This window comes from Salvelinus namaycush, chromosome 32, assembly GCF_016432855.1.
Source record: "Salvelinus namaycush isolate Seneca chromosome 32, SaNama_1.0, whole genome shotgun sequence".
Classification (NCBI taxonomy): Eukaryota; Metazoa; Chordata; class Actinopteri; order Salmoniformes; family Salmonidae; genus Salvelinus; species Salvelinus namaycush.
The window spans coordinates 15,353,171-15,373,559 of NC_052338.1; the positions used below are offsets into that span (position 1 = coordinate 15,353,171).

At 49.1% G+C, this 20,389-nt stretch overlaps 1 protein-coding gene across 1 annotated transcript in view; it reads left to right on the forward strand.

Annotated features, from left to right (window-relative positions):
- LOC120026901 (AT-rich interactive domain-containing protein 1A-like) overlaps positions 1–19,867 on the forward strand; it is a 52,032-nt gene extending 32,165 nt beyond the window's left edge. Inside the window, exons 5-19 of the mRNA XM_038971635.1 lie at positions 3,722–3,962; positions 4,193–4,279; positions 4,520–4,675; positions 6,166–6,484; positions 7,391–7,551; positions 7,736–7,836; positions 8,115–8,324; positions 8,552–8,756; positions 12,996–13,128; positions 13,345–13,502; positions 13,755–14,019; positions 14,246–14,342; positions 14,550–15,378; positions 16,111–16,241; positions 16,484–19,867. Coding sequence (XP_038827563.1) covers positions 3,722–3,962; positions 4,193–4,279; positions 4,520–4,675; positions 6,166–6,484; positions 7,391–7,551; positions 7,736–7,836; positions 8,115–8,324; positions 8,552–8,756; positions 12,996–13,128; positions 13,345–13,502; positions 13,755–14,019; positions 14,246–14,342; positions 14,550–15,378; positions 16,111–16,241; positions 16,484–18,367 — 4,977 coding nt within the window. The 3' untranslated portion in view covers positions 18,368–19,867. The remainder of the gene's footprint in view (positions 1–3,721; positions 3,963–4,192; positions 4,280–4,519; positions 4,676–6,165; positions 6,485–7,390; positions 7,552–7,735; positions 7,837–8,114; positions 8,325–8,551; positions 8,757–12,995; positions 13,129–13,344; positions 13,503–13,754; positions 14,020–14,245; positions 14,343–14,549; positions 15,379–16,110; positions 16,242–16,483) is intronic.
- Positions 19,868–20,389: the final 522 nt, after the last annotated feature.

The following is a 20,389-nucleotide window of genomic DNA, read 5'->3' on the forward strand; positions in this document are numbered from 1 at the left end:
AGGGATCACAGCTGACAGTTTTGGTTGGGGGAGATTATTGGGGAATTTTAAAGAGGTTGTGTGCGCGTCGTGCACACTAACTGGTTATTCAGTTGTTCTCTCGCTAAGCTCCACACTGGTAGGACCATACCTCTTGTCACATTCAGTGTCTCCCTTCCCATTTTCCCAGGTACTTTTCTTGGTGTAGCCTAATTTTCTCTGGTAAAATGCAAGACGTTAGGAAATGTAGCATTCTTTCTATGTTAAACATTAGACATATGAAGGCCATGCATTGTTTTTGTGAGAAAGACCTTGCTGTTTCATTGTAAGATCATTGACTTGTGTGGCTGCTAGCCAAATAGCGTTGCACTTCTGTTGTCACATGATGGAAATGAAGCTAATTTTTGCTGAATGTGTTGCACTAATGTATTTTCTGTGAAGGAAAACTATAGTTGCACATCCCTGATCACTCTGAAGAAAATAAACACTGTTGACTTTCAATATAAAACCCAGGTGAAATGGTTTTAAATGCTGATTTCCAAACTCTAACGCGACCGCTGTTTCCTGGTCTTGCTAAGTTTCTCCATAGTCCTGATGCCTGTCTGTTTAGAGTGAGCTTCAAAAGTATTGGGACTGACACATTTTGTTGTTGTTTTGGCTCTGTACTCCAGAATTTTGGATTTGAAATGATACAATGACTATGTGGTTAACGTGCAGACTGTCAGCTTTAAATTTGAGGTATTTTCATCTATATCTGGTAAACCGTTTAGAAATTACAGCGCTTTTTGTACATAGCCACCCCCCCCCCCCATTTTAGAGGACCAAAAAATTGGAACAAATTAATTTGTGTATTACAGTACTAAAAATATATTTTGTCCCATATTCATAGCATGCAATGACTACATCAAGCTTGTGACTCTACAAATGTGTTGGATACATTTGCTGTTTGTTTTAGTTTAGTTTTAGTTTTGGTGACATTTACTCCTGAGGTGCTGACCTGTTGCACCCTCGACATCTGCTGTGATTATTATTATTTGACCCTGCTGGTCATCTTTGAACATCTTGGCCATGTTATGTTATAATCTCCACCCGGCACAGCCAGAAGAGGACTGGCCACCCCTCATAGCCTGGTTCCTCTCTAGGTTTCTTCCTAGGTTCTGGCCTTTCTAGGGAGTTTTTCCTAGCCACCGTGCTTCTGCACCTGCATTGCTTGCTGTTTGGGGTTTTAGGCTGGGATTCTGTACAGCACTTTGAGATATCAGCTGATGTAAGAAGGGCTTTATAAATAAATTTGATTTGGTTGTGTTTCAGATTATTTTGTGCCAATTCGAAATGGATGGTAAATAAAGTATTGTCTCATTTTGGAGTCACTTTTATTGTAAATAAGAATAGAATATGTTTCTGAGCATGACTGTGGATGCTACCATGATTACGGATCATCCTTGACTGAATGGTGTATAATGATGAGTGAGAAAGTTACAGACTCGTACATATCATACCCACCCAAAAAATGCTAACCTCCTACTGTTTTTTATATAATTTTATACCCCTTATATTACCAGGTAAGTTGACTGAGAACACATTGTCATTTACAGCAACGACCTGGGGAATATTCACAGGGGAGAGGGGTGGATGAATGAGCCAATTGTAAACTGGGGATGATTAGGTGACCATGAAGGTATGAGGGCCAGATTGGGAATTTAGTCAGGACACCAGGGTTAACACCCCAACTCTTAAGATAAGTGCCATAGGATCTTTAGTGACCACAGGGAGATTCAGGACACCCATTTAACGTCCCATCCGAAAGACGGCACCCTACACAGGGCAATGTCCCCAATCACTGCCTTGAGGCATTGGGATATTTGCTTTGACCAGAGGAAAGAGTGCCTCCTACTGGCCCCCCAACACCACTTCCAGCAGCATCTGGTCTCCCATCCAGGGACCGACCAGGACCAACCCTGCTTAGTTTCAGGAGCAATTGTATTGGTGAGAGGTTAGCATGATGTTTGTGTCTAACTTTCTCACTCATCATTATTCAAGATTCATTCAGGATTATCCATAATCATGGTAGCATCCACATTCATGTAGAAGTGTTTAGGAACATATTATTTTCTTATTTACAGTAAAAGTGACTCCAAAATCGCACAATGCATTATTTACCATTTAATTTCTATTGGTCATAAAATAGTCTGAAACACAACCAAAACAAACAGAAAATGCATCCAACAAGTTTGTAGTCACAGGCTATGTACAAAAAGTGCTATAATTTCCAAAGGGTGTACCTGATATGGATGAAAATAGCCTCAAATTAAAGCTGACAGTCTGCACTTCAACCTCATAGTCATTGTATCATTTCAAACCCAAAGTGCTACAGTGCCCCCCCAAAAATGGTCACTGTCCCAATACTTTTGGAGCTCACTGTATGTGACCTCTCAATGAGATGACTACAGAACACAGCCTTAGATGATTAACCCCTCACCTCTGACCTTTAACGTCTGCCTTGTGGCCTTTTGGGATGGGGATGTAGTTTCTCTTCCTCTCTGAGACGGAGTGGGGTCCTCAGGCAGGGAGATGGGCAGGGATGCTGGCAGGACTGGGGCTGGGCCCTGGGCAGAATGCTACAATGCCTGCTTTACCTGAGCTGCCTCTCTCTCGCCCTGCCTCCCGTCAACCCTGCTGTCAGATGACTGGTCTTGTGATGTGTGTTCTGTGACCAGAGTGGGTGAGGTCAACTAACACGGTTCAAATCCTGACATGGCTCTTTAACCAGGGATGCCTCCTCACTTTTTGGTCTAGCCCCCAATCTGAGCATTTTTCTTTTATTATCCACTTGCACCCCCCTGGGTTGCTTACAGAAAAGGGGACACATATATACACACGCACACATTCTCGTAAAGTCCAAGGCAAGGCCACTATTATAGAGTGGAATTGCATACAGACACTCCCCACCTCTCCTGTGGGTTACACACACACACACACACACACACACACACACACACGCTCACGATGCCATGTTCTTGCGTGGGTCATGGCACTCACAGTTCTGTGCTGGCAGAGAGGCATAGAGCGAGAACGAGGGAGGCGAGGGTTGCTGAATCATCGTCCTCCTTCTGTCGGCCCCTCTCGGGTGCCTCCGTCAGGTCACGGCCCAAAAATAGCACCGGGCTCCGTTTCAACTTGAAAACCGCCGGCTTCGGGGCCGCAGCCAGCCTCTCTGCCTGCCTGCCACAGAGTGTGAGATTTTTGTGGGAATACTTGGCTACCTTCCAGTGAGGTTTTTTTCTCTCTTTTTTCTCCACCACCACCACCTCCCTCCCTCCCTCCCTCCCTCCCTCCGTGACTGTCAGATGAACTAGCTAGCTGTTAGAGAGGAGCACATGGGATCCACGTGACTACAGACAGCGTGTGTAAACAACTGAACTTCCTGCTCGAACACAATGATCAGCCCACCTCTTCTGACAATGTCATTGCCACAGCATAGCATTAGGGCCTTCGTCCCTGGAATCTGTTCATGTGGATCCCCTCTATAGACTTTGGACAGATGAGACGACTGTTGACTTTTGCTGGCCAATATGTTTGAACCGTACAACCCACAATATCCAAGTGAACATCACGCGTTCTGTTGCATAACCAAAACCATGTCTTCCAAATAAATAAATAAATATTTTCTCGATTCATACTTCCTAGTGTTCTATGTCATTCTATGGTACTTACTCTCCTCTCTCGCCTTCTCTTATTCCAGGACCTCTCTGGTTCTATAGATGACCTGCCGACGGGTACGGAGGGAGCTCTGAGTCCGGGCGTCAGCACGTCGGGGGTGTCCAGTAGCCAGGGGGAACAGAGTAACCCCGCCCAGTCACCCTTCTCACCCCACACCTCGCCCCACTTGCCTGGCATCCGCGGGCCCTCCCCCTCCCCCGTGGGCTCCCCTGCCAGCGTGACCCCCTCCCGCTCTGGACCCCTGTCACCTGCTGCCGTGCCAGGTGGGTAGAGAGAGAGAGAATAGAGCTACCACACGTTTATGATTGCATATACGAGTGGTCAATAGAGCCACTGATGTTGGTTTCCAGAGAGAAGCAGTAATATCCTATCACATAGTACACGTCCAGCTTCCTGAAACCGGTGTAAAACACCACTTTGTTGTAAGATGGACGCATGATCTGTTTGTTATGATGCCCAGTGGGTCTGAATCTCTCTGGTGATAATCACGCAGGTATCCAGATGCCTGCCCGGCCACCCAGCGCCCATTCAGACAGCATCCACTCATCCATGAACCAGTCAGCCATGGGCCAGGACAGGGGTGAGTAGGATAAGAGAGAGGTCGTGTTTGAGATCAAATACCCTGGCGCAGGCGACTGCAGCCTGCACCATCTACAAATCAACTTGCTCATTTATAGTTTGTTTGGACAGATTGACGTTCAACACCCGTCCCTCGATGGGCTTTTAGGAGACGAAAACGACTCTTCTATGGCTGCTGTGTGTGAATGAGAGTGTGTAGCTAACTTTTCCTCTCCTCCATCTCACTCTCTCTCTTTTGTAGTGTACATGCGTAACCCCCAGATGCCGCAGCAACCTGGCTCCGCCTTATCCCCCCGCCAGTCGTCGGGAGGCCAGATGCATCCTGGGATGGGGCCCTACCCTCAGAACAACTCCATGGGGAACTACGGCCCTCAGGGCGGACAGTACGGACCACAAGGTGAGGCCCCGTACACACAGCTCGTACACAATGAAGTCATCAGGTTGGTTCTGTCCCGCTTAATGGGGCGGCAGATAGCCTAGTGGTTAAAGCGTTGGGCCAGTAACCGAAAGGTCGCTGGTTCGAATACCCGAGCCAACTATGTGAAAAACCTGTCGGTGTCCTTGAGCAAGGCACTTAACCCTAATCTGCTCCAGGGGTGCCATACTACTATGGCTGACCCTGTAGGTTGGCCGTCGTTGTAAATAAGAATTTGTTCTTATCTGACTTGCCTAGTTCAATAAAAAATAAAATGATGACCGGCCTAAAGATTCCAGGTCTCTCTTGAAAAGGAGACTAACCTGGTTAAATAAATGTTTCGGAAGATACGGTCACAACTATGTAGACCTCATACAAACAGATGGCAGCTACGCAAAGTCTTTTGCCGCTCCATGTAAGTAAAACCACTGATGGAAGGCTACATGCTGAAGCACCTTGGATTTAATGGGATACACAGGGGGAAGAAGATAAAGGGCTTCATTGCCAAAATCCCGAAGTATCCCTTTAACGATGTCCGTTAAGAGCTGCTGAATGGTTTTTCTCCCAGCTTAGTGAAAGGAGTGGGAGAAGAAAAGGGGAAATAAGTGTCAACGGAACATATGATCCTCCTGTTCTAGGTCTTACTGAAGCGCGATAGTAGGAGCCACGTGCTCCCTTTCCTGCTTTAAAGTGCTATTGCTGTAACATACACACGGCTCGTCCTGATTGTAAAGCCATTGGTTGTCGAGATAGTAGGAGCACTGTACTCTCCTTTTTGTCCTCTTTTATAGCCTAGTATTGCTCTCTGGACCGTTGAAAAAGATCAGAACTTTCTAATCTTTCAAAAGATTTTTAAATTGTCATCCTACAACCATCACAGCGTTTCTGAGGTAGCTTAGATACAGAGAACCCTTTGAAGCTGTATTTTAAATGTAGAATAAAATGTCAAATGTGTAATTTTCTCTAGCTCTCTCCCTCAGAGGGCTTTTTTCACGGTTTTTGAAGAAGTAGGGAGATAGATTAGTCATCGAATCAGACTCTCGCCCAGCGTCTACACCATGTTTCATCAGCCAGCCTGTCAGAACAGAGACCGACCATATCTGTGGAGTTAAATTTAGACGTGGACCACTGAAACTCCCAGGCAGGTTTCTATATGCCGGAGGCTAGAAAGTTTCTGAGGCAGACTAGGTCTAGGTTCACCACAGGCTGCATACAACAGGCCTAAAGATACACCACAGGTATCGATATATCTGCTTGAATCCAAACCACCTCCTTTTTAAACTCAAATAGTAGGCCCAGCTGTTAAGTCCTTTTTCTTATTTAGGATTAGAATGCTTGCTGTGTTAGAGTAAGACCTGGGTTGTATTCAGTTAAAATAAGACGTTTGGAAATGGTGAAATAGGGAGGTACTACATGGACAAACGACGTATGCCCTCTAGAACCTGATGCATCTCTCTCTCCTCACCCTCCAGGCTACCCCAGACAGCCTGGCTACAGTGGCATGCCCAACGCCAACTACCCTGGAGGTCCAGGAGGCATGAACCCTATGCCAGGCCAGGTTGGTGGGGCGCCGTACGCAGGCATGCCCCCCGGCAGGATGGGTCCAGGTCAGATGGGTGCTCGCCCCTACGGCCCTGGGATGGGCCCCAATATGGGCCCTGGCATGCCCCCACAGGTGACCTCTGGGATGTGTCCCCCTCCAGGCATGAACAGGAAGGTCCCCGGGGGCCCTCCGGATGCAGCCTCCGCCATGCACCACGGTGGCCCCGGAGCCAACTCTATACATAACAGGTAGGTCGCCTGGTCTGCACTCAACGACACAGACACAGTATTGCTGCTTTAGGAGACAGCTTCACGTGCCATTCAGTGTTACATGGTTCATCTCTTTGTTGGAAAGAAAACCCCGTTGTTTGATTCTTCCCACTCCCAGCGGGTGAGAGGTCAGGTGTGAGCCAACCTGCTAAGATGTAGACCATTCAGTCTACCAGTCAGGCAGGGTAACACAGAACACAGGGACAGAGAGGAAAGAGAGCTGGCTTATGAAAACATTGATCCAGGCAGTGAGTCACACAGTTGTTCAGTCAGGAAGTCAGCTGAGGCTGAGCAGAGAAACAGCTCCAGAGACAGACAGACAGGTGGAGAAGCCCGGAGAACCAGACGGGTATATCAGGAGGTAAGACAGGGCCCTGTTCAGTAGGGAGTAGAACGTTTTGAAACAGAGAGAAATACTCTTTTTATTTTATATATATATATATTTTTTTCATAAGAGTGTACCCTACTGAACACAACCCAGGTGTCCACTGAGGATGTTGAGCAGAGAGGGAAGGGGAAAAAAGGGACGGAGATAACAAGGGATTTTAGGCAGATGTTGGCCTCTAAGAAAAGGGAGTGATGAGAAATACAGTATTCAGACATTTAGTTGGTTTTGTTTGTGAAAAATTATTCATATCGTCAGATTTAAAACCTCTGATCTCCAAAACAGAATCTTGTCAGGAAATGGAATAAACTGACATATTTTCCCATTGACGAACATACAATTCAGAAACGTCAGAAGCTATTTTGAATACGTTTTCATTATGAGGTTTCATCCGACAGCGCCGATATTCTTCCGTGTATGTTTTCAATATTGCCATGTTGTTTTATAACTGTGTCATGTATCGTAACCATTGTGAATGGTTTTATATTGCCCTCCCTCAGGCCTCCAGGCTACCCCCCCAACATGCCCCAGGGGATGATGGGATCAGGGTCTCCGTACGGCCCGGGGCCGGGGGCCATCAACAGCATGCAGGGCATGTTGAACCAGGGAGGACCCTATGGAGGAGGGCCCATGGGAGGGAACATGGCCAACAACACACCTGGTGAGTCTGGAGGACATATCCAATCTGTTGCGTCTCAACATTTTATTATCACCAAACTCAAGTGGACAACATTTTTGCTTTTGGCATATCCTCTGACGTGATATTTGAAATTGTATAGAACTGTCAATGAACTGGATTGAAATGTTACTTAACTAATAAGTAACATTTGTTCTCCATCTGCCAGGCATTGTTCCTAGCCCTGAGTTTGGCATCGATGTCAAACTGAACCCAGCCCAGAAGATGAACAACAAGGTGGACGGCACGCCCAAACCTGAAACCAAGAAGGTAAAGAAGGTTTGTGGTCACTGACTTGTGGTACTGAATGATACAGTCAGAATGAAAGCGCTGCATGGTTGTGTTTGTGCATAGAAATATAATCCCTAGAACGGCCAAAGCCCCTCTGACCATGGCAATTTGACTGGTAACGTCATGAGCACACTCAATATGGCTGACCTAGTATTGGGATTCTACTTCTGTGGCTTAGTGAGTGGAAGTAAGTTGATGTCAATGGTGAATATCAAGCCAAATCCTCACCTCTTCCTCCTCCCATCTCTCTCTTTCAGAAGTCAAACTCTTCGACGACGACCAATGAGAAGATAACTCGTCTGTATGAGCTGGGTCCAGAGCCGGAGAGGAGGACGTGGGTAGACCGGTACCTGGCGTTCACTGAGGAGAAGGCCACGGGCATGACCAACCTTCCCGCCGTGGGACGCAAACCTCTGGACCTCTTCAGACTTTACGTCTCGGTCAAAGAGATAGGAGGCCTCACACAGGTCAGTGGGATACCGGTTTTGCAGTACTTGGTGTATAGCGTGTTAGTGTGTCTTTATCTGTGTGTTTTAGTATACCGACGTGTCATCATTTGCCTGATAATCTTGTCTTATCGTCACTTAATGTTTCTACAGAAATGTAGAGTTATTCTATGAACACATAGTTACCTAGTCTGGACTGTCTGGGAGCTGTGGTGTTGTAAGCTCTCCTCGTTGCTTCCGCCCACCAGGTGAACAAGAATAAGAAGTGGAGGGAGTTGTCCACCAACCTGAACGTGGGCACGTCCAGCAGCGCCGCCAGCTCCCTGAAGAAGCAGTACATCCAGTGTCTGTACGCCTTCGAGTGCAAGATCGAACGTGGCGAGGACCCGCCCCCGGATCTCTTCATCGACGCCAAAAAGACCACCCAGCCCAAGATCCAGCCCCCCAGCCCAGGTCAGTGTTGTGTGTCTTTGTTTGTGTGTGTGCATCAGCCCTCTAGCCCATGTCAGTGCCGGACAGTCAAACTAAACCTTTACGTCCCCTCCCTCCCATACCGACTCTGTTCAGTTTGACTTATAGTCACATTGATTCAACTGGAATGAATGAAAGAATGTTTCATTTCTCCAGTCCCTTGAGGTTGGTGTGGTTACTGTGCTATTTATCACATGGATCTCTCGTTTCCCTCCTCGCCCCATATAACTGGGCCATGAACTAGCATATTTTACTGTATCCTATTCATTTTAAAGTTAAAAGGCAATCTTCCAACGCCGTTTGTCATCTCTGTATGAGCTGCCGCCTTCTATAAATCACTGCTGTTTTGGCTGGTAAGTGATAGCGTTGCTAAGGTAGTAAGTCACGGGTGTGTTTGTGGTGTCCTCCGACAGTTTCATGAGCATATCTGGGGGAATACTTCCTGGCATTTACCAAAGTGTGTGTAAAGACAAGGGGGGGGGGGTCGATGTGTCCTTTAGCCTGGTATGTGTTGGTCTGTTTGGTATGTGTCCTGTCCTGGATGTCAACGTCCTTCTGCCGCCTCAGGCCACAAACACTCATTCAGTTTATTCTAAACATATTGGTATGCTGAGGCAGTCCTGTGGTTGTCTATGAGAGGCGCAGACCGTGTGTGTTTGTTCTGTGGTTCCTCATCGTCTAATGCTGGAGGTTAAAGGGGCTGTCCTCAGTCATCTGCCCTACGCTGCTTCTCTCCTCAGGGGGGTGTTGTGTTCTGTCGGTGTTCTCACCCTAAATGCTATTTGTTTTGGAGAGGCTGGTAGTATCCCCCAGCCTGCCTGGCAGACACACCATGATGACATGATGCCAGAACCAGCCACGTGCTCCTCAGCAGTCTGCTCTGCTGGTCTGGCCTGGCCTAGCCAAGCCAAGCCAAGCCAAGGATAGTCAGTCATATCTGGGGGTAGGGAGTCAGGGAGTTGGGGGGCAGAAAGGGACGAGGATGAAGGGGGATTGTCTGTTGATACCTCCATTACTAGCTGCTGCTGCTAATACTACTACAGTGCATGGTGTCTGGTTCCTGGCCCACGGCTTCAGACACCCTCTCCCTCCCTCCCTGGAGCTTTGTGCTGAGCCAGAAAATGATGAATGGGAAGAGGGGTGGGTGTGTGTGTGTGTGTGTAAAGTGACACACTTTTTTTTTTGCTCCCTCCCTTGACTGCTCTTTTTTTCCCTCCCTGAGATTCTGCCCCCCTCCTCCTTCTCTTCAGCTGTAGTGGAGGGAAATCCCTGCCCCAGGGGAGGGAGGGAGAGGGGCAGGGATTTCCCTCCAGCTGACTGATGTGAGCAGTGCTGTATGTGACAAGTGAGAAAATGTGAATAACTGTGACCTGCCAATGACCTCCTGTGTGTGTGTTTGTGTCAGTTAATGAATGGAACACATGACTCATCAGACAGGCGTGAGCTGGGCAAAGGACGAGAGCCACCCCATGTCATGCAACACAAACACACTGGGCCATGTGGTAATCTGATGAGAGCCACCCCATGCCATGCAACACAAACACACTGGGCCACGTGGTAATCTGACGAGAGCCACCCCATGCCATGCAACACAAACACACTGGGCCATGTGGTAATCTGACGAGAACCATGCCATGCAACACAAACACACTGGGCCATGTGGTAATCTGACGAGAGCCACCCCATGCCATGCAACACAAACACAAACACACTGGGCCATGTGGTAATCTGACGAGAGCCACCCCATGCCATGCAACACAAACACACTGGGCCATGTGGTAATCTGACGAGAGCCACCCCCCCCATGCCATGCAACACAAACACACTGGGCCATGTGGTAATCTGACGAGAACCATGCCATGCAACACAAACACACTGGGCCATGTGGTAATCTGACGAGAGCCACCCCATGCCATGCAACACAAACACAAACACACTGGGCCATGTGGTAATCTGACGAGAGCCACCCCATGCCATGCAACACAAACACACTGGGCCATGTGGTAATCTGACGAGAGCCACCCCCCCCATGCCATGCAACACAAACACACTGGGCCATGTGGTAATCTGATGAGAGCCACCCCATGCCATGCAACACAAACACACTGGGCCATGTGGTAATCTGACGAGAGCCATGCCATGCAACACAAACACACTGGGCCATGTGGTAATCTGACGAGAGCCACCCCATGCCATGCAACACAAACACACTGGGCCATGTGGTAATCTGACGAGAGCCATGCCATGCAACACAAACACACTGGGCCATGTGGTAATCTGACGAGAGCCACCCCATGCCATGCAACACAAACACACTGGGCCATGTGGTAATCTGACGAGAGCCACCCCATGCCATGCAACACAAACACACTGGGCCATGTGGTAATCTGACGAGAGCCACCCCCCCCCATGCCATGCAACACAAACACACTGGACCATGTGGTAATCTGACGAGAGCCATGCCATGCCATGCAACACAAACACACTGGGCCATGTGGTAATCTGACGAGAACCATGCCATGCAACACAAACACACTGGGCCATGTGGTAATCTGACGAGAGCCACCCCATGCCATGCAACACAAACACACTGGGCCATGTGGTAATCTGACGAGAACCATGCCATGCAACACAAACACACTGGACCATGTGGTAATCTGACGAGAGCCACCCCATGCCATGCAACACAAACACACTGGGCCATGTGGTAATCTGACGAGAACCATGCCATGCAACACAAACACACTGGGCCATGTGGTAATCTGACGAGAGCCACCCCACCCCATGCCATGCAACACAAACACACTGGGCCATGTGGTAATCTGACGAGAGCCACCCCATGCCATGCAACACAAACACACTGGGCCATGTGGTAATCTGACGAGAGCCACCCCATGCCATGCAACACAAACACACTGGACCATGTGGTAATCTGACGAGAGCCACGCCATGCAACACAAACACACTGGGCCATGTGGTAATCTGACGAGAACCATGCCATGCAACACAAACACACTGGGCCATGTGGTAATCTGACGAGAGCCACCCCATGCCATGCAACACAAACACACTGGACCATGTGGTAATCTGACGAGAGCCACCCCATGCCATGCAACACAAACACACTGGGCCATGTGGTAATCTGACGAGAGCCATGCCATGCAACACAAACACACTGGGCCATGTGGTAATCTGACGAGAGCCACCCCATGCCATGCAACACAAACACACTGGGCCATGTGGTAATCTGACGAGAGCCACCCCATGCCATGCAACACAAACACACTGGGCCATGTGGTAATCTGACGAGAGCCACCCCCCCCCCCCATGCCATGCAACACAAACACACTGGACCATGTGGTAATCTGACGAGAGCCACCCCATGCCATGCAACACAAACACACTGGACCATGTGGTAATCTGACGAGAACCATGCCATGCAACACAAACACACTGGGCCATGTGGTAATCTGACGAGAACCATGCCATGCAACACAAACACACTGGGCCATGTGGTAATCTGACGAGAGCCACCCCATGCCATGCAACACAAACACACTGGGCCATGTGGTAATCTGATGAGAGCCACCCCACCCCATGCCATGCAACACAAACACACTGGGCCATGTGGTAATCTGACGAGAGCCATGCCATGCAACACAAACACACTGGGCCATGTGGTAATCTGACGAGAGCCACCCCATGCCATACAACACAAACACACTGGGCCATGTGGTAATCTGACGAGAGCCACCCCATGCCATGCAACACAAACACACTGGGCCATGTGGTAATCTGACGAGAGCCACCCCATGCCATGCAACACAAACACACTGGGCCATGTGGTAATCTGACGAGAACCATGCCATGCAACACAAACACACTGGGCCATGTGGTAATCTGACGAGAGCCACCCCATGCCATGCAACACAAACACACTGGACCATGTGGTAATCTGACGAGAGGCTGATTTTAGATCATTGTTTCCTGGTGACTTGGTGATGCCGGCAGCTAGGCATGCTGAGATGAAGGATTCCCAAAGCCAGCCTGACTCCTCTGTGCACTGTGTATGCAGCATGGGATTTGAGAGAGGTTTAGCCTCAACACTGCTGAGGTGGTCTCTCTATCTCTCACTGTGAGCCTCTATTACCACTGAGGCTGTGTGGGATTTAGCCCCGTGACGTGTGCCTAAAATGTGCTTATTTCTACTGTGTGTTGCAGCTGGGTCTGGATCTCTGCAGGGCCCCCAGACGCCCCAGTCCACCAGTAGTTCCATGGCGGAGGGGGGGGACCTGAAGCCCCCCACCCCAGCCTCCACCCCTCACAGCCAGATACCCCCCATGCCAGGAGTCAGGTACCTATGATACTCTCTATTACTGTCTCAAAACAGCACTCTCTACCACACCTGACAACAATCTCCTACCCTTCCTTCTTCCACCGAAGAAGTGTTGGTAACAAAAACAGAAGAGATTTTTCCATTCAAGGGGAAGGAAACTCATTAACACAATTGAAAACTCTATTTAGCTTTTTTTATTGTGTGGGTAATTAACTCTCTCTCGCTTCCCTATAGGCTGCAGGACCCGTTTGCAGACGGGGGCGACCCGGCGTTTGCCAGACGGAACTCTATGACCCCTAACAGCTACCAGCCTGGGATGGGTGGTCCGGAGATGATGGGGCGCATGGGGCCCTATGAACCCAACAAGGACCCCTTTGGTGGCATGAGGAAAGGTGAGCAGTGGGTTAACTGGCTTTTAGACATTTTATTTGGAGGTCACAGGAAATTGTAGAAGAATACTGTACGAAGACTTGGAGTATATTGTCTATCATCCTGTGTGATCATGCGGGGCTCAGTTGGTTAAGACTGTGGCTTTGTGGGTTGTGGTGGGTTCTAACCACCTGCTAAGTGGCCTAGACAGACTTGTCCCGTTCAATATTGAGACACTGTTTAGTGTTTAACCAGAACTCTTTGTGTCTCTGCAGCTGGAGAGCAGTTCATGACTCCAGCGTTGGGCCCTAACAGTGGTATGGAGGGGCAGTTCAACAGAGGCCCCCCAGGGCCCATGGGCCCCAACATGCAGATGGGTCAGAGACAACAGTACCCCTATGTACCTGGATATGACAGGAGACAGGAACCAGGGATGGGTCCTGACGGCAGTATGGGTCCTGGAGCTCCCCAGCCCAACCTGATGCCTTCAGGGGCCGATTCGGGGATGTACTCCCCCAGCCGACCCCCACCGGTGCAACGGTCAGTACCTCAAACTGGGCTAAGTCACATAATGGATCTTATACATGTTAAATAATTACTGTATTTTGTCAAGAAGGTGTGGATCTCGGTGTGAGTTTGTTATCTATTCAAACGTTTACTTTCTCTTATTTTGTGTTGTTTTCTGTGTAGTTTATTTGAGTTAAGTTCTGCTGCATTTTCAATAGCCAAAGTGTTAGTTTGTTTACCTTGTTGTATGTTGTTTCAGGCATGATTCCTATGGTAATCAGTATCCTGGCCAAGGAGCGCCACCTGGTGGCCCCTACCCCAATCAGCAGCCAGGAATGTTTCCACAGCAACAACCGGTAAGAACATTTTGTCCACTGCTCTTTGTATACCCATATCTGCTTCAGAAGCCTTGTAAATGTGGAGTTAAAATGGACTTGCATTTATCAGTATAACTTCCGTGTAATGAATGTGGGATGAGATATATATTTAACTTGAAATGTATTGAATTCATAATCAATACCATTGCTTTGATATTGAGATGCTAACAATGTTACTGTCTTCAGAACTATAAGCGTTCTCCAGGCGACGGGGCCTACGGTCCCCCAGCGAAGCGTCATGAGGGGGATGGGATGTACAATGTCCCCTTCAGCGGTCAGCAGCAGCCAGGGCCCCAGCCCTCTGGAGCCCCCCAGGGCCAACAGGACATGTACAATCAGTACAACACAGGTTACCCCGGCTCCGACCGCCGACCACCTGGACCCCAGGGCCAGTTCCCCTTCCCCTTCGGCCGAGACCGGGGGCCCTCTAACTCCCAGTCCCCCATGCCTCCCCAAATGATGGGCAGCCCAATGCAGGCGGCCCCTGACGGCCCTCAGTGTCCCATGTGGCAGGGACGCAACGAGATGGGCTACCCCAACTACCCCAACCGCCAGGGGCCTCCAGGACCTGGCCAGGGGCCACCCCAGGGGTACCACGGCATGAACCGGTCTGAGGAGATGATGCCAGGGGCAGACCAGCGGATTAACCACGAGGGCCAGTGGCCGGGACACCCCAGCCAGAGACAACCCCCCTACGGGCCGGGGGGCTCGGGTCCCCCCATGTCCAGACCTCTGCAGTCCAACTATCAGAGCTCCCAGAACCACATATCCCAGGTGTCCAGTCCTGCCCCCATGCCCCGCCCCATGGAGAGCCGGACGTCACCCTCCAAGTCGCCCTACATGCACTCAGTCATCAAGATGCAGAAGGCGGGGCCCCCCGTGCCTGCGTCCCACATAGGCCAGGCCCCTGTGCAGCCCCCTCTCATCAGGCGGGATATATCCTTCCCCCCAGGGTCGGTGGAGGCCTCCCAACCCATCCTCAAACCCAGAGGAAGACTCACCATGAAAGACATCGGTACGCAAACTTGCCATTTTCAGGAGATTAAATGTTAGCAGACCCTTTGCACAAAGTCACTTACATTGTTCAAAAACATTATACACTACCATTCAAAAGTTTGGGGTCACTTAGAAATGTCCTTGTTTTTGAAAGACAAGCAATTTTTTGGTCCATTAAAATAACATCAAATTGATCAGAAATACAGTGTAGACATTGTTAATGTTGTAATTGACTACTGTAGCTGGAAACGGCCTTCATTTCTCAGATCAAGAATAGACTGACGAGTTTCAGAAGAAAGTTCTTTGTTTCTGGCCATTTTGAGCCTGTAATCAAACTCACAAATGCTGAAGCTCCAGATACTCAACTAGTCTAAAGAAGGACAGTTTTATTGCTTCTTTAATCAGAACAACAGTTTTCAGCTGTGCTAACATCATTGTAAAAGGGTTTTCTAATGATCAATTAGCTTTTTAATATGATAAACTTGGATTAGCTAACACAACGTGCCATTGGAACACAGGAGTGATAGTTGCTGATGGAGCGATAGTTGCTGATAATGGGCCTCTGTAGATATTCCATTAAAAATCAGCAGTTTCCAGCTACAATAGTCATTTACAACATTAACAATGTCTACACTGTATTTCTGATCAATTTTATGTTATTTTAATGGACAAAAAAAGGGCTGTAATGCTAGTAAAGTGGTGCCATCCTCCTGTATCTGTCACTGATGTATTTTCTGCTGTGTTCTCTCAGGCACCCCAGAGGCCTGGAGAGTGATGATGTCACTGAAGTCAGGCTTACTAGCTGAGAGCACTTGGGCCTTGGACACCATTAATATTCTACTGTACGATGACAACAGCATTTCTACTTTCAACCTCTGCCAGGTGAGTTACAACAACAGGCCTTAGAATGAAACACCCATAATACTTTTATTATATTAATATTATACTTTAAAATTTTTACCAGATGATAGTGTTTTTCTCTAAGAAGCATTCTAATAAAACTTTCAAATGTCTATGTATTGTATGACATTATCCTCCATTCAGATTTTCTAGGTTGTCACATCTCTGAATAAAGAATTCATGCATGATTACAGCCTGTCCTGTCATATCCTGTCTCCTCTCAGCTGCCTGGGTTCCTGGAGCTGGTAGTGGAGTATTTCAGACGCTGCCTCATCGAGATCTTTGGCATCCTGAAGGAGTATGAGGTGGGAGACCCTGGCCAGCGGACGCTCATCGACCCGCATGCTGCCGACGAAGACTGCTCTGACGAAGAGCTACCTGAGCAGGAGGACATGGAGGAGGACGAGGAAGAAGAAGAGGACGAGGAGGAGGAGGAGAGGAAAAGCAACGCAGACACCACCACCTCGTCGCAGCAGGTCCAGGTGAAACAGGAGGGGGTGGGGAAAGAGGAGAAATCCACAACGGAGAAGTTGACAGCAGAGGAGGAAAGGGAAGGAGGAGAGTCTTCTTCCTCCTCCCCAGCCCCTCAGGACTCTAGCCTCCCCCAGGAGAAACCCAAACAGGCCAGTAAGTTCGACAAGCTACCCATCAAGATGGTGCGTAAGAAAGACCCCTTCCCCGGTTGCCGTTCCAGTAAACTAGGCCGGCGGCAGAGCTTTGACAGCGGACTGATCCACTGGAGTATCGGCGGGGGGGACACCACGGAACACATCCAGACCCACTTCGAGAGCCGGTCCAACCTCCTCAAGCAGCGGAAACGGGTGCCGCCGTCAGTCACCGAGAGCAGGAAGAAGGTTGCCGTGACTGTGTCAGAACACCCTGAGAAGACCAAGCCTGGCAAGGAGCAGACCACCTCCCCTGCAGAGAAGACCACCAAGACCTCCGCCCCAACCACACCTGCCCCGGTCACCGCCACCATTGACGACGTCCTGTCGGCCCGGCCGGGCTCAGTGACGGAGGAGGCGGTGCGAGGAGCAGCCGAGGAGCAGAAGGAGAACGGGGGAAAGTTCTTGTTCTCCATCCGCCAGGCGCAGCAGAGCCGACGCAACATCACCATCCTGGAGGACGAGCCTCACAGCAAGGACGAGACCCCACTGAGCACGCTGTCGGACTGGCAGGATGCCCTGGCCCGCCGCTGCATCTGCGTCTCCAACATTGTTCGATCGCTCTCCTTCATCCCCGGCAACGACCTGGAGATGTCCAAACACCCAGGGCTGCTGCTGCTGCTGGGCCGTCTGGTCCTGCTCCACCATCGTCACCCAGAGAGGAAACAGGCCCCCGTCACCTACGAGAAGGAGGAGGACGAGGGTGTGAGCTGTGAGAGGGACGAATGGTGGTGGGACTGTCTGGAGGTCCTCAGGGAGAACTGCCTGGTCACTCTGGCTAACATCTCCGGCCAGCTGGACCTGTCCATCTACCCAGAGAGCATCTGTCTGCCCCTGCTGGATGGCCTGCTCCACTGGGCTGTTTGTCCCTCAGCCGAGGCTTTGGACCCCTTCCCCATGCTGGGGCCCCACGGGGCCCTATCCCCCCAGAGACTGGTGCTGGAGACCCTCAGCAAGTTGAGCATCCAGGACAACAACGTGGACCTTATCCTGGCCACACCGCCATTCAGCAGGCTGGAGAAGCTGTACGGGACGCTGGTGCGTCTGGTCGGGGAGAGGAAGGTGGCTGTCTGCAGGGAGATGTCTGTGGTCTTACTGGCCAACCTGGCCCAGGGAGACAGCATGGCGGCCAGGGCCATCGCCGTGCAGAAGGCCAGCGTAGGTAACCTCCTGGGCTTCCTGGAGGACAGTCTAGCAGCCACGCAGTACCAGCAGAGCCAGAGTTCCCTGATGCACCTACAGGGGGCTCACTTTGAGCCCACCAGTGTGGACATGATGCGGCGAGCGGCCCGCGCCCTGCACGCCATGGCTAAGGTGGAGGAGAACCACTCAGAGTTCACCCTGTATGAGTCCCGCCTACTGGACATCTCTGTCTCACCACTCATGAACTCTCTGGTGTCCCATGTGATCTGTGACGTACTCTTTCTGATTGGCCAGTCATGACAGCCGTGGGGGTTTCAGCTTCGCTTTCTCATTCTGTTCCCCCACCCCGTTCTTCACCCCCCCCCCCCCTTATTTTTTGTTTTTTGTGTGTGTCGAGTGGGAGAACTAAGAGCAAAACTGACTGTCCTAGTTTTAATTTATGCAAAATCACCTCGGATTCCACTGTCTGTCCTTTCTACTCCCCTGGTTCTCACTTAAAGGACAGATTTACTGAAGTAGCGGTGGAGTTAAACATTCTGGAACACAGAAACTGAGAAACTAACGTGGATATGTAATAAAACAGATTAAATGGGACCCTGGCTTGGGAGGGAGGGAGAGCGCTGCCCGGCGGGAAACAACTTTTTTAATGAAAAGATTTTTTAAAATCGACACAAAAAAATAAAACATAAAAACTGTAACCAAAGTTGCTGTCTCGTTTACAGTGAGTTTGGGGGATATATGTGCCCAGGTTCTCCTCCCTTGGAGTTGGTGGTGAGCAGGGCGGGCATGGACGGGGAAAACCTGTTTTTGGTTAATGTACGGTGAAACAGACTCCTGGACTCTGGTTTGGTATACTGCTGTAACTTGGACGCTATCTATTCAGCCCTACACGACCCAGGTTATCAGCTGTTAACAGACAGACGGACATCTTCAACGGGGAGGCCTGTGCAGTAGATTGTAGGACTTTTTCCCCCCTGTACTGTACACCTTAAAAACAACTGTAAACATACTGTAATAATACTGTTTCACACTGAGATACGCTGGCTTGGCAGCAAACTGTAGTTTTTAAAAATGATTTTAGTTAAATGTTGAACTGAGAGAGATGACAAAAGGCTTTCCCCCCAAAGTATCGTGAACCTTACAACACCCCGACCTCTTCTTTGTCCCTCGATTGTATGACTTGACCCTTATAAAATAAGTCACCTCTTAGGACTGCTCCTCTACTTTAGACGCAGTCCCGACTGCTGTGTATATATGATGTTGTACATTACACTTCTCTCTCTAACCCTTCTGTTGCTCTTCACCATTTTTAATCTTAGATAAATTAAAGGTTACACTCAAGTGAAATTCCCTGCATCAAGTTCGCCATGGAATTACCTTTGACCCCTCACCCCTGACCCACCCGCCTGTCTCTCGCTACAGGGACTCCGCTGCTGCGACTCCCTCGCAACGCCTCATCCCACTCCCACCCCCACGACACACACTGATCAAGTTTGTCTCCAGTACCACTGAGTCTAACATGACAGAAACCATGTCTGCTACAGTTCCATTTCAGCTCCTACATCAAAGCAAAGCAAGACCCCTGATGAAGAAATAAACCGTTTGAATTTTGTTTGTTTTTCCAGTGATATGGATTCTGCATATTTGTATTTCAGACGATGTAGCTAAAGACTTGATGTAAATTCCTATTTTTTTTTCCTTTTTTTTGGCTTAATGAATATAATTTCTTCATTATGAAATCTTTATACTATATGTTCCACGTGTTACGAATAAATGTACATTAAATCTTCGTAAGACGTTTGATGGATTTATTTACTATGGGCTTTTGAATGTGTCTGTTATTGGTGGCCCTGCAGTCATACACCACAGGTGTATTCACTAGGATCCGAACGTGCCGAAACAGGGCAGAAACTATCATTTTGTTACAAAGCGTTTTGCTACAGTGTGCCACACATCTTTTGGATGTTAGCATCTCTGCTGTAGTCAAGTTGAGGCATATATTTTTACAATGCTACTGATCTCTACCATATGTATAGTTGATAATCTCCTAGAGGTTGCTGATAGTGTGTTATGAGATTGAGCATAGAACTGTACATACAGGAAGTGTGCTATCTACCTTCAACTCATAAGGCTTTTGTTAGCTACCTCAAATTGGGTTCAGCCAGGTTCTAGTACCGTAGAGGCCAGTACATTGCTTAAAAGTAGACTCAGTGAACTGACGTTTCCATGAGCAGCGCCGGTGATATTGAGCTCGTTTTTGAGTGGTAAATCAAAAGCAACTGACTCGACAAAAGTCGAGCACTGAAGTCGGGGGAAGTGCAT